The sequence below is a fragment of the Lupinus angustifolius genome, chromosome LG15 (assembly GCF_001865875.1).
Source record: "Lupinus angustifolius cultivar Tanjil chromosome LG15, LupAngTanjil_v1.0, whole genome shotgun sequence".
Taxonomy (NCBI): domain Eukaryota; kingdom Viridiplantae; phylum Streptophyta; class Magnoliopsida; order Fabales; family Fabaceae; genus Lupinus; species Lupinus angustifolius.
In genome coordinates, this window is record NC_032023.1 from 565,811 (window position 1) to 581,077 (window position 15,267).

The following is a 15,267-nucleotide window of genomic DNA, read 5'->3' on the forward strand; positions in this document are numbered from 1 at the left end:
TTTGATAATATAATACTCAAAAGAGCAATGGTGGAAAGCTTTGTGTTTGTTTGGAGGCAGAAAATTGTGAAACATTATTTTAATATATTTACTAAAATAATATTGACAACATAATTTAGTTGAATTAAAAAATGAAGGATGATTTTATCTAAATATTAGGGTATGCTAATATGACTAATGTGAGAATAATTTTTATTGTGAAAAAAATGAGATAGTTGATATGGATTGTTAAATCTTATTTGAACAATCAAAATTAAAAGATAAATGTACATGACTTTCTTAAATGATCATTGATCAATAACTTTAAATCTTAATCATTATGTATGGTTATAAGACCCAAATTTATTATTCTCCTATATATATAGGGAAAAGATTCACTCACTCCAAGAGTAAGTGGAAAAACATACTCCACATCTTAGTCATATATTATAAGAAAACTCAATAATTTGAATTAGTAAGTAGATTTAAATCATTAAATTTTCCTAAAATTTTTTAGACTTAACTCAAGTTTGACTCGTTTATCTAATGAGCTTAATTTTTAGTTCAAGTTCCTTTGTATCATGAATCAAATTTATTAAAATTTCAAATTCCTACCCAAAAGTATTGTTTGTATTTAGTAAATCACATTTGTCAATCCAAAAAAGAAAAGGAAAAAAAATCCTCACATTTTGCAACACAAGTGGATAATTAATTCTACATTAATGAGTGACATATTGAAATTGTGTTTATAAAAGAAGAGTAATTGGTTCTCTATAAATTTTGATCACCAATTTGGTGTACAATGTAGAAAAAGATACTAAGTTGATGCTCATTTTTCATTATTACATAAAATGATGAGACAACAAAATCAATGAACAACCTTAATATCCTGCAGGCACACCACCTTTTCTTGGGTCACTCACTGCTACAAGCTTTCCAATACCTTTATTTTTTTCAGAATGTTCAATGTCTTGAACAATAAATTGGCAAATAGTCCCACCAACAAGGCTTTTAAGGACATGACCCTTACTTTTAAGGGCTTCCCTTGTATCAGCTGGAAGTTCAAAGTGGTCACCACTCACAGATGTCCAATTCTCATAAGTAACATCATTTGGTATAAGCTGCATGACTCATGGCAACAACAACAACATATGAGTTTTGTCCCTCTCAATAAGTACCACTCTCAGGAATTGAACTATTAACTTTTTGGTCTTTCTGGGATCTAGCGGAGTTTTACATCACTAGATCAACAACTTGTTGGTGCATAGGTTGGTTTGAACCAGGGGAAGAAGTTTGTGAGTGAAACTAGTGAAGTTATAATATTTTTGCATGGTTTTAGTGCTATCATTTATTCTCTGTAGCAATCTTATAAGTTTGTGAAATATGCAACAACTAACAAGAGAAAAGTTATGAAACAAGTAATACAATACCTGATGATAGACCCTTGGAGCCAATACAGAAGAAAGAGGATCCAATCCTCTAACAAAGTGATTCAAAAGAACTTGTGAAGTTCCACCAATGATCATAATTCCTCCACTTGCACCTGCTACAGCTTTCAGTTTCCGATCCTGTTTCGGCATACACAGAAATTATTCTCAGGAAAAAATGTAAATACCTTAAACTTAAAGATAAGGTTTCATAAACATTAAGGGTCAAGGAATGTTTTATGCTCAATATCACACCATGAATAGTGGTAGTGTTGTTTACTAAAACACTCTTGATGAAGCTCAACTAGGGTAGTGTTATACATTAATACTAAACTCTTTTACAATCTAGCAAAAGGACTACACCTTCAGGACAATGGTTGGTGACATGGATGATAACGGCCGCTTCCGTGGTGCGATAAAGTTGGCAGGAGCTGGTGGTGGAACATCCTTGGGAACACTTCTAGGAATGGAAAAATCATCCATCTGATTGTTCAGTACTATTCCTGTACTTGGTGAAAGGATCTTTGAACCAAAATATGCATTTACAGTGGAAGTCATGGAAACGGCATTTCGCTCACGATCTATTATACTCAAATGACTTGTACCATGATCATGGATCTGATTCCACCTGTAAAGAGGGAAAGAACATTCAGCACAGTCCTAGATTAATGCTAAAAACACCTAAAGTTCACTTTTATTGCAGATACAGACCTGCTCAATCATTACATTTTTTTCTATGATTCAAGTTGACTATGTCATGACATATATATCGAATTATCGATCACTTAAAGAAATACCAATTTGAGAACAACTCTAGCTTATCAAGGAGGCACACAAGTCAAGATTGATTAATTGTTAATGGATTTGCTGCATTTTTCTTAACATTCACTCCGAAAGCTGAATGAACTTTTACACATTCGGACTAGTGCGTGGACTAGGGAACAACATACAAATAGCGAGCAAAGTCTTAATATCACAACTGCACAAACATGAGTACCTAAAACTATAGTTGAGCACCAAAAATTAATTTGTGAATTAGAAGCTTACTTGCCACCATAATGACTAGGACTGAAAGTCTTATTGTCGTTGATGTCTTTCTTTAACACTTTAGCAAACTCATGAGAAAGCATATCCGAAAGAACCGCAGTTATATTTACGAAATCAGGATCACCTAGATTCATTCTCACAGCAAATACATGTTTCAAAGCTTCAATTTCTCTATGGATTCCAAGAGATCCAGAAAGGCCTGAAGGTAAGTCATATTGAGATAGAATGTTCAGCAGCTGTAACAGAAGATGAGATTGGTTCAGTCTTTTCCCAATGATAAGAAATGTATAACAAGAATATATATACATATAGCGTAAACCCTCGATTCAATCATTGGAAGATTATGATGTCACGAGATAAATGATTGCAAATTTTGTCACCAATTAAATCTTGAGAGATTTAAAATGTCACAACATTAGTGTTTCTATGAACTTAGCTGGTGATATTAAACAAACTTTTAATTTAAGGACCTTCCTGGAACACCGTAATCTTTCTAGAACTGAATCGAGAGTTTACTCTATCCATCTATGCATAAATGATAACAAGAACACCAATATTGGGAAGTAGATAGACACTTACAAGCATCATTGGAGGACCACCAGAAGGAGGAGGCATACCGAGGATTTTCAGTCCAAGAACATCGTTCGATAATGGTTTTTTCTGTTTAGCAGTGTATCTTCTCAAGTCTTTCATGGTCAATATCCCTCCAGCCTTCTGAACATCTCTCACCAAACTATGGCCAATCAATCCATTATAGAAGATTTTTGGACCAAACTCGGATATAAGTCTCAGAGTATATGCTAGTTTCTTGTTGTGACATATTTCACCTATGTTCAAGAGTTTCCCATTTGGTGCAAATAAACTCCGAAGACCACCGTCTGCCAATATATCTGACTCTGTTGCTTCCATCTGCCTTCCGAGGTATGGCGATATCTTATACCCGCGTGCAAGAATCTCGGCTGGCTTTACAAGTCTTTTCCATGGAAGCTTTCCATGTTTCTTCCACACCTTGTGAAGGCCAGCAAGTTCTCCGGGAACTGCTACTGAGAGGCCACCTTTCGCTTTCAAATCAGCATCGCCAGCATACATATCCTGAACAGGTTATTTTAAAGAATTATTGCAGCAACCACGAAAACTGAAATCAGTATAGGACTTATAGCATTATTCTTTTGTATAGTGCTGTATGCATAATTCACCTCTCATATAGGTAATGATAATCAAATAGTGGAACTTTTTTCAGAATATGCAGATATGTGACTAACCATGTGTGAATAACCTTCTATTATTATTGTCATTCACACACACATATAGACACAACAACAACCGTAATAATTACAACCAAACCCTTTTCCAACTAGGCGAGATCGACTACATTGATTAAACGATCATAGTGTTCTATCATAAATCATCTCTATCGACAAACCATTGATATCTAAATCCCGGCCTCTAACAGGTAGGCTACTCTCCATGTGATCTCCTCCATGGTTTTAAATTGTGGTCTATAATATTGTCATTTTTGAAGTCTTTGTAATTGTATCGCGACTATAATCGAGACTACAATAGCTACATTTTCCCACAATTTTCTGCAATAGCGGTAAACATAACATAACCACGATTGCAATCACGACCACAATTTAAGGCTGTAATTGTAGATGATTGGTTAAGAAGGTACCTCAGAAGCAAAACTAGGAGCAGTTTCTCTCATATCAATGGCCTTTGCAACCCCATCAGCTAACCTAAGAAGCATAAAGGCTCCACCACCAAGGCCACTTGAAGCTGGACTAACAACCCCTAAACAAAGAGCAACAGCCACAGCTGCATCCACAGCATGCCCTCCTTCGCGGAGAACCTCTTTCCCGATCCTCGAACATCGCCGATCATCACTGGCAACAGCTCCATTCTGGGCAATGATTACCTCATTTCTATGCTTTGTGTGCCCAATTGTAGTGCCATTAAGGCTTGAAGCATACACCAAATTTGAAACAACCAAGAAAGCAATAACATGCCATAATAATAGAACTGCATAGATTGATCAATATCAATATCAATGAATCTTATGATCACAATATAAATTCATCTAAAGCCACCCCACAAAAAATTTCATATTCATATCAATAACACTGGTTGTGGTCCTATGAATTCTTGTTAATAAATAACATTGCTTTAGGAAAGAGTTATAATAGTGCATGCATATTAGAAGACAAGTTTTTGACACAGAAAATAAAAATTTTGCATTGTTACTGACCTGATGAGGAAAGTTGATGAGACATTGAGTTCAACTCTGGTTGTGGTGCTGCTACAGGGTTGATGTTAATATATATATATAGAGCAACTCAAGTAAGAATACTAAAATAGTTCTCAAATAAAATAGTGATAACAATATAGTTGAGCCTTATAACTAGTTTACAGGGTCAAAAAACTATTACTCTTATTTTAACTTTATTTTTAACCTAGAAAGGATGAATATGAAATAAGTATTAGTATAAAATTCATTATAAAAACAACACTATCGTGGGATAATATCTAAGGTTTAAAATATGTTTTTTTTTTTTGTTTTCTACCTACATCTTTGCACTAAAGACAATTTTACTTGAGTTGGGAATATATATAGGTATGTGTGCTAATTCTTCAGCAGATATTTTTTCATCCATAAGACTTGAACCCGAAATCTTACTTAAGGGGAATCAAACATGTACCACTTGAACCAACATCTGTTAGTAAAAGCTTAATGTTTTAACACTTTAATAAGTTATTACAAATATGCTTTAAATATCAACTAGCGTTGGGTCAAGTTATACATGTTTGATTCCTCTTAAGTAAGGTCTCGAGTTCGAGTCTTGTAGATAGAAAAATGTCCGTTGAGAGAATTAGCCCACATAGTTGTGGATGTTCCCGGCTCGGACAGGATTACCTTCATTGTGAGATTCATGTGGGAAACCCAAAAAAGAATGTTTTAAGTTGATGAATAAAATCATAAAAAAAATTGTCATGTCTAAATTGGTAAAAAAATAATATCCACATTTTAAAATATGATTTTATTTCTATTATAGAAATTGTTTTGGTTCAACCCAACTCTTCAATCTATATTGTAGAAGGTAAGAATAGAACCATAAATCTAATATATATATATATATTAATATAAATAGTATATCGTTACTTACTGTTTTCATAATTATTTTATAAAATCCTCAACTTCAAAATAAAATAAAAATTATATATCGTTGGGAATCAAACTCATATTCCTAGTGTGAGAATATACAATCTCAACCATTAGACTACAACAATTTATTGAGTTTTTATTAATGATTTTGCATATATTCAAGAATTTTAAAAATGAATCATTCATGAGTCGTACATGACTTTTAGGTTGGAAATAAACAATTTGTGTTATTAAAAAATCATTTTTGACTCAATACAACTTCTAAGTTGGAAAATAAAACATTTGGGGTACTCATAAGTTATGTTATCCTCACACGACTTATGACTTAGAAATAAAAAAAGAAAAATATATATGAAGTAAGAGTATATTTTTTTTTTACATTTTGAACATGTTATCCACCATCATTTATGTTAAATTATTATTAACTTTTAAATATAAATTATATATGAATGATGAATCTAAATTTTGTTGACCCTATTTACACACAAAAATAAAATATAAAATATAAATAATTAGTAAAACATTTGATTTTCAACGATTATATATTTTAAATAAAATATCTATAATGAATATAGAAATTATAAAAAATGGTGAAAAGTGTAAAAGAGAGTAAAAGAATTGTGAAAAAGTAGAAAAGACTCTATGGAATTTCATATTCAATAATAATTGGACTTTGATTATCAATGGGTCTAGGTTGAAGTGATATATGTTTGATTTCCCTTAAGGAAGATTTTCGGTTCGAGTAAAAAAATACATGCTAAGAGAGTTAGCCCCACATACTTGTGAATACTCCTAGCTCAGACACATAATTACATCCGGTATAATGATACATGTGGGAAACCAATAAAAATTCGACTATGATCATTTCGTTCGTGTTTACCACACAAAAAGCAGAACTGATTATTAGGGGGACAAAAATTCAATAGAGGACAACCAATTTGCCAATGCCATTTTTTGCATTTCATACATTTGATCATCTTTGTATATAAAAATAATTAAATAATCTCGAAGTAGGAAGATAGTTTACGACCAATGTAATATATTTGATATTGATTTCATTAAATTAAAATGAAATAATGACTTGTAAATACTCATAAATTCCTAATTAATAAATTTATGGAATTTTAATAGTACGATTACAATTTTTGTCATATCTTCCTTCTCCTATCGAGGCCAATTCGCAATGTAATCTCTCTACTACTCATTCTATTTAATTAAGAAGATGACTTCTTTAATAAAAATTAGATCAATTTTTAATTGAGAATTACATAATATTGATTTCTCTATTATACTTAAAAATACGTAAGAGCAAAATAAATCATTGTTAGACAAAAAAATAAAAAAATATTTTTTAATAAAGAAAATGAAGGGTGTATAAGTTCGTGCAATTAGAAAGTGTCATTTTAATAAGGGCGGACAAAGGCATTAACACCTTCCTTGATCCACAACAACACTCGAACTCAAATATAGTAAAAACTTAAAATCATTTGAGATAAATCGAATTACATTTTACTCTATTCATAAGTCACATAGTCGATAATTTGTCAAAGATAAAGTCATAATAATAAATATATAGTGACTATATATAAAACTTATATTCACATATATAAATATTATATTCATTAAAAAATTGGGTTACTCACAAGTCATTATGCAATAATAAAATTTAAATGTATTGAGTGGCAATACGACAATAGATTGACCATAAACTTTAAAAATTAATATGATATGTTATGAGTAAGATAAATACTTCTATACTTCATAAGTTAGCATTAATCATAGAGTATATAAGTGTACCCATGCATGGGTAGCAAGGAAGAAAACATGATATTGACGAAAAAACCAAATATTAGACATTAAGTGAAGAAAGGCTCTTAAGGAAGAAAACAAGATATTTGCATGATTATCTTCACTATCAATGAATTCAAAAGGATCATTATTTTTCTTTAATGGCTACCCGTGGGATTTAAGAAGATTTGGTCTGCCATAAGAGACCCACAATTCCACAAAGTCAATAGAATTCAAGATGGCTAATTCATTAAGGGCTAACAAGTCTAGGGTTCGATATATCGGATAACTTATAAGGAAAGAACCACATCTAAGGGCTTTCTTAGACTCTAATAGATGATTTTATTTTTGGTTTCTCATAGGTATCTCGTACTGGAGGCAATCCTGTCCGAGCCGGGAACATTCACAGGTATGTGAGACTAACTCTCCCAACAGACATTTTTTTCATCCACAAAACTCTAATAGATGATTGTTATGAGTAACTAGTGGATAGAACTGAGCCATGAAATTATTGGATTTAGTCCCTTCATGCTAACATTTTCCATCCAAAGATAATAACTAGGATAAGGTAAGTGATAATTTGGTTGGACTAGTTTATATATCAAATGCAAGTACTCAATCAACCAAATTATAAGGTAAGTGATAAAGTATTAATTACAATCTACTAAGAACATTGTAAAATTATTTTATTCTTCCTAGATAAAATAAAGATTAAGTTTTTTATATTTTATTAATTAATTGTAATGGATGAATATTATTATATTTAAACGAGAATAAATAAATTTAAAATGATGACCATGGGAGATTCATTATCTTATAACATAAAACTTTAGAATTATTCAATGAAAAATATTTAATTATACCTAACTAACTAATTATCATAAAATGTGAGTATATGACTTGAATTATGGGCAAATGCATAGTTTTCTTTCTCTACAATCAAAAACTTTTTCATAAAAAGATTTTTATTTTGCTTTACACTATGCGAGAAAATAGATTTATAATATTTTGAGTACTTTTGTGGGTTTTGTTAAAACTATATTTAATTTGTCTCAATGTATTAAATACATAATTTCCAAATATACACCAATCCCTTTAAGGGTTAGAGTTGAGAAATCACACTTTTATATAAATCTTTTTTCCCAAACAATGCTTGAAATAGTGGCAGGATAGAAAAGTAGGAAACTTCCTTAATTTGACTTACCTTTCCTTATTCGTATATTTTGTAAGAAATCTGGTACTGCATGCATGTACATAGATTCTATTCAAATTTAATTAATTGTTTAATAACAATAACAAGGACAATAAGTCACTAGCATTGGACTAATGATAAAGGGTTCATATAATTTTATTGGGTTAGGTTAAATTCGAGTAGAAATCCTCTATACCACTATTTCTTTATATTTTTATATCAAATCAATAAAATTATGTCAACTAATAGTCGTTATTGTTTTTTGATAGAGGATAAAAAAAATTGTTGACATAATTTTATTAGTTGGCATGATTTTATTGTCTTGGTATAGAGAGATAGAGAAATAATGATATAAAAGATCTTCATTCATTCAAACCTCTCTCAAAAATACTTCTCTTTCATTAAAAGCATTGTTTGTCCATTTCAACTATCATTTTAGATATACTCCAAAATTTAAAGCATAATTTATATGTATAATTGCATAACATACATCAACATAAAATACCGAGAAACTTGTTAAAAACTAGTAGAATAAAAATGATAAAATAATGTTAACATGTCAACAAAGATGTTCTTATATCCTTGATTACCATAGCAACAACATCTCATCAATAATATGTTCTTGCTTTTTGAATAGTCTAAAAGAAAAAATGAGTCATTTATATATCATCTTAAGTGCAATATCATCATATATATTCAATAATGATGAATATTTGTTTTGAAAAGAATCTAGCAAATATTAAAAAGGAATACAAAGTTTGCATGTATCTATAGTTGAAACCTCTATAGCAAAAATTATCAATATTTCATGATAATAAAAAGGATACATTGTTGATCGTAAGATACACTAATTAGTAATCATTAATATACTTTGCTATTTTGCTTCATAATATGAATGTATATCAATTCTAAGAATGATAAAGAATTTTATTAAAATTTTCTAGTACCAAAATTTCAAATAAAATAAGCAATTATGTAAGACTAACATTTCTTTTGGTATAGGCAAAAATATGTAACATATTAAATTAATTACCTCTACTTCTTTAGGAATTAAGTAAACTCATGAACATATTTATTCTATAAAAATGAAATTGAACAAAATCACATAACTAATAACAAAAGTAAATATAGATAAATAAAACTTTTATAGAATGTAATCCTAATAAGATCAATACATTTATATGAGCAAACTTCAAAATAATTATAGTCAATATGATTTTTGCTTTACTCCTTTAAATATAAAATAATTAAAATGTTTTTTAAATATATGGTTGTAGTGATTCCTAAATCTCTAGAGTCGGTCATTCATAAACAGTTCCTTCATGTGTAGGTACCACACACTAATAGGTATCTTTCTCCTTAAGTTTATTATGTCTCAACCAAATCATTGGAACTACAAGTAGGACACCACATCTTTAATCAAAACCTAAGGCAATGGTTCCATGAGCTTTTTCCCTTTATAACTTTTTTTAACTCCTCTCCTATATATCCAACCTAAATCGTAGCATTTATATATATTTTGAGCATAATATATATCATACTAAGGATGAATAATAGATTAATAATACATACTAAAGAGAGAAAGGTAAAAATGGATTGTAATTTTAAGCATACACATTTTTAATCTTGATCATGAGAAATGATACCAATATGATTGACACACCTAACCCAACACTAACATTTTTCAAAAATACACTTAACAACTTAATTTCAAAGATCTAAAAGATGTAAATTATGTAGAACAATCCATTTCAAATGAAGGTACCTTAACTAAACAAATCATGCTTAATAACTTATAGTTGCATTCTTCATGTTCCCAAAGGGATAGCATCCTCTAAATCCATTAGAACACTTATGTTTCAAATGTGATCTTGAACTTGAGAATGAGTGGTTTCCTTCACCATCACCATAATCTTTTTCTCTCATGAAAAATGATGGTGATGATGATGAATATGCCAATGACCATGATGATGTTGAAGTAGATAAAGATGAAGATGGTGACCAAGTAGATGATATTGATGATGGTGCTACATGATCCTTCTTTCTAAACCCTCCTCCAAAACTTTGCAAAAACCTTGAAAAAATAATATTTACCTTAGAGTAATTTCTTCTACTCTTGGAAATGGACTTAGAATTGGAATAATATGAAGGTGGTGGTGTAAGTGGAGGCAAAGAGGTTTGAGACAAAGGGTGTTTTGGGGTACCAGGTTGTGCTTCCCATATGAAAGGAACTGCTAATGATGTTTCACCATAATATAAGACCCTTGAAGAAGTGTTGGCATTGGAAATTTCCTTAGCCATTAGCCTTGTGAAGAATCTATCATTTTGCTTTATTCTGAAGGATTTTTCAGCTGAAAAGTGATTGGTATCATCACTAGGCATTTTTGTTTTTGGATTGAAAAGTTTATAATCTTTTGAGATCTAAATGGTTCTAGATCTGAAAATGGAGTCAACTAGCTTAGGAGACACTCTATTCTCTAGCACTTTGTGATAGGATAGAGTCTAACCATTATTATTTATGGTTCCCCATATCTTACTCTAAGGATGGATAAATATAAAGTGTTCGCGTTCTTTTATATTAATATATAATTGGCTTTGCAATAAAGTGAGAAGATAAATCAATAAGAGTTGTTTTATCTTTAAGTAATAAATTAATTTCTTTGAGAGTATGTGGTTAACACTCTTAATAAGTGTTATTCCCCAAAATCGACCTTGTCCTTTTGGTCTTTTCTAGGATCTAGTGGGGACTATATCTGCTGTCAACAGTAGTGTGTCACTCTACGTGTCATTTCTTCTAATTGATTAGAAAACATACATTTAAGTTAAAAATTTAATAATAAATTATTTTTTTGACCAATCAGAAAAAGTGACACATTTTTTGGGACAGAAGATGTTCTCTCGATTTAGTATGATTTTATACCACTAGACCAATGTCTTGTTGATAGTTAAATAATTGGAAATGTAATTATTATAAATCCTTAGAATAGATAGTTTTGTAGTTTATAATCATTTTACCCAAATTTGAAAATATTTGTCTCTTGTATATGATATTTCCTGTTCAAACCAAAAAATATAAAATTACTTTTTTTTCAAAAGGAAAATTAATTTAAGCATATAATTTAAATCAAGAATGTGGGGACTTTGTAAGATTTTAAAATGGCAATGTAATTTAAGGGGACCAATTTAAGTGTGATGTGAGTTAAGGCATGAAATATGGTTGATACATAAATAATGGGTAGTTGCACTATTATTTTTGGAAGCATCTAGAGAATTGATTAAGAAATTGACCCATAGATGCATATTAGTAATGGAAAATTTAATAAATAATTGGTGACCAGAAATAATTGAAGGGGAAAAAGGTATTTGGTTGTGGTTGAAATCAATAAATGATTCAATGTCCTTGTGTAATAAATGTAGGGGGGCCCTGAAACTATGTAGTAAAAGAATCTTTCAATTGGGTTGTGTAAAGTTGCATATAATTGTCTGTAACTTTTGCTGCTCAAGAATTGAAAACTTTTGAAGACATGAAAATATGTTTGGTTGTCTGTAACATTTATTGTTTTATTATGCAATTGTTGTATAGGGTCCCAAACTTAATGATTTACTTCAAAATTGAGCTAAAAATGTTACTCAAGTATAAAACTTGGCATAGCTTCAAAATTTGAACAATTTTCTTAGAATTGTATGATATAATGGATTGAAAATTTGCTTAATCTTATAATATAAAGTAAAAAATGGTAAAAATGAAATAGTCCATATAATACAACTGTAGATAGTTGCATTGTTGGAGGTTATGACTTATGGGTATATATAATGGAAGATGTTTTTTTTGGCAACTATGCATAGTACTTCAATTGTTTTAAACAAAACTTTAGAATTATAAAATATATTTGTGAGATAATATCACGTATTTTCTTTTCCTTCATTCTCCTAAAAAAGAACTTGCCAACAAACCTAAAAGTTATAGAAAGAGTGAACAAAAAAACTCAATGATTGAAATATTGAACTTGAAATGGTAGCAACTCAACCTCATTAAATAGCAACAAAATGAACATGAGTTTATTGATCATTGCTAAAACCGACAAATAGATGTGTAAATATAACATCGGTTGTCGCAAACAAGTAAAAGGGTAGGAGGTAGTTGTATCCACAGAGACTTTCCAACTCAACTTTTCAATATTAAATTACTAATTCGAGCTGATTTTCGCAAAAGGTTTTCAAAGTTTTGTTGGTTTGGTTGAAAGAGTTTTGAATAATAAAAGTGTTGAAGTTTATACGTGGGATTGACTCATTATTCATATCAGTAATTGGCAAGCAATCATGCAACGGAATAGATATGATTTCACACAATATTTGACCTCAAATACACTAAGAAATAATGTTTTAGTCTACTTAGCAACTCATGAAATAAAACCTAAACATTAAACACAAGATAAATTATTATGACACACATACATACCTCTATGTCTAATAACTAATATTAATGCAACTGAGTTGAGATTAATGCATACCCTCAATTGTGCTAGCGGACAATGTCTTGGTCTATACTAACACTTTACTAAAATTAGATCTATGTCAAGTAACTAATTAACTTGATGAAATTATGGTTTATGAATCATGAAATGTAGTTCTATATGTCTAGTAACACATACCGTCAAGTTTGAGAGTTTTCAATACAAATGTGAATTTATGTCTAGTAAACATATGGACAATGGCATTTATCGTGATAATTGAACATACAACTACATCTAGCTTTATGCATAAAGGATGAATTACTTGCTTTAGACTATCGAACTGAGATTTCGCCTCAAGGTTCTTTTCATAAAATCTGACTATGCATTTTGTTAAACACTTAGTAAGTATTAAGAACACAACAAGAGAAATTCATAAAAATTATATAATTTTCATCATAAAACTGAATTATAAAATACATCAATGAATAAATAAACAATCTCAGCTAAGAAGTAATATATTTACATATTTTCATATATAACTTAGATAGAAATGGAACTCAGAATTTTGAGTTTATAGGGAGTTGTCAATTTCTCAATGAACATCAATTTTACCTCATTATTCCTACTTCCTAATATTTACATCCTCAATCCAACTTACATAAACTACACACTAAGAAAACTAGAAATCATACTTAAAGTTACAGAAAATTCGGTTCGTAAGTCCCTAAGTGAAATCTATGAAAAAGTATCAAATAACTCTATTTCCTTTAAGTATTCAAAAACTCTTTTTTTATAATTCTGAGTATGGGCTCAACGCAACAATGGTGCGCTGAGTGCATTTTCATTCAATTCAAACTCTTTGTTGGGTTCCTTCCATGCTCAGCGTGGCTTCCCAGGCTCAGCGCCACCGCGCTGAGTTTTGTGGGTTTTTGTATGCTTAGTCCAATTCAGTCCATTAATGGCTCAATTCGTCCTTTTTCAACCTAAAATACATTGAGGAACTTGTAAGTTAATTTTAACACTTAACAATCATATACACAACTTCACACAACATTTAACAATAGAAAGAAGAGACTACTAGCACTGAAATCTACTTTCTAACTATGGGTCAACAATAATTTTGATGAGAAAAGGAGGAGAAAAATGTACAAAAGTTTAAATATAAATTTTCACATTTTATATTTCAAGACTTTACCACTGAACTAACTCTTAGAAGTAATTATTTAATATTCTTTGAAAGAATTTAATATTTATGTATTATTAATGTAAAGTTTTTTACATGAGGTAATATATCATTCATTATTTTTTGTATTACTTTTATTTAAGAGAGAATGATAATTAATATATAAATGAGAGTCATGGAGTGATCTGATGATAAAGAGAGTGATCATAAGGAATAGAATGCAAGAGGTTGTAGGTTCGTGTTCCACCATACAAACAATTACCGATCAAAAAAATTAATATATAAATATAATAGTATAGTGACTGTTTGTAAACATTATATTATTAGCATATACGTGTTAAATCATTAAATGTGTGCCCATTAATTATTATATGTTCGGCCCCTCCCTCAACTACTTTTTCGACCCGTCTTTGGTTTCCACATGTAAAACATGACCAACAATATTCAAAGTTATCTACAATACATATAAAACATGATATTCCATATGATTTTTTATAATATCATTATATTATTTATTATTCAATTTTAATCATTATTGACTCTTAAATAAAAATAATTCAAATAAATGATATATAATATACTGATTATGTATTAATCTTCATACTAACACTATAAAAATATAAATAAAATAAAAATCACCCACCAAACTGATCAGAGAATGTATGTGTCTTAATATCGCATCTATGAATTTGCAGAGATGAAATGAAAGCTAGAACATTAAAAGCTAGTTCAGCAATCCAGCACTAGAAGAATAATTTCATTTCACCAATTTCTTCAGAAACTTAATTCTCTGATTAACACTCACCATCAAATCTGTTCAATTTTTAATATCAACAACTAATTTATGGGCATTGACATATCAAATCTTTGTTACATCTCGAAAATAGATGCCTATATATGTTTTAGTGTTCAATATCTTATTTTCGAGATGAATAAAAGAGAGAAAATATAATTTTAGAAAGAGTTTCTCTTATTTGGGCATTGAGGAAAAAAGATAGAAGAGCTTTGCAAGTTTTCTAAGCCATCTAAAATAGCTT

The 15,267-nt window shown here is 30.0% G+C and overlaps 2 protein-coding genes across 2 annotated transcripts; both read right to left on the reverse strand.

Annotated features, from left to right (window-relative positions):
* Positions 808–4,761, reverse strand: LOC109328195 (gamma-glutamyltranspeptidase 1-like). Its single transcript, XM_019561539.1, has 7 exons — positions 4,699–4,761; positions 4,126–4,472; positions 3,033–3,545; positions 2,454–2,689; positions 1,770–2,034; positions 1,410–1,547; positions 808–1,100 (listed from the first exon to the last, which is right to left on the reverse strand). Exons 1-7 carry the CDS (start codon positions 4,721–4,723, stop codon positions 861–863), a joined length of 1,764 nt encoding a protein of 587 aa, XP_019417084.1. The 5' UTR covers positions 4,724–4,761; the 3' UTR covers positions 808–860.
* Positions 10,190–11,131, reverse strand: LOC109327435. The gene has a single exon (XM_019560579.1). The coding sequence runs from the start codon at positions 10,973–10,975 to the stop codon at positions 10,379–10,381; it is 597 nt and encodes a 198-aa protein (XP_019416124.1). The 5' UTR covers positions 10,976–11,131; the 3' UTR covers positions 10,190–10,378.

Coding starts and splice junctions, on each gene's coding strand:
- LOC109328195 (XM_019561539.1), bottom strand. CDS start 4,723: ATGTCTCATCAACTTTCCTCATCAG. Junction 3,546..4,125: donor CTCCTAGTTTTGCTTCTGAG/GTACCTTCTTAA, acceptor TAACCTGTTCAG/GATATGTATGCTGGCGATGC. Junction 1,101..1,409: donor CTCCAAGGGTCTATCATCAG/GTATTGTATTAC, acceptor TGAGTCATGCAG/CTTATACCAAATGATGTTAC.
- LOC109327435 (XM_019560579.1), bottom strand. CDS start 10,975: ATGCCTAGTGATGATACCAATCACTTTTCAGCTGAAAAATCCTTCAGA.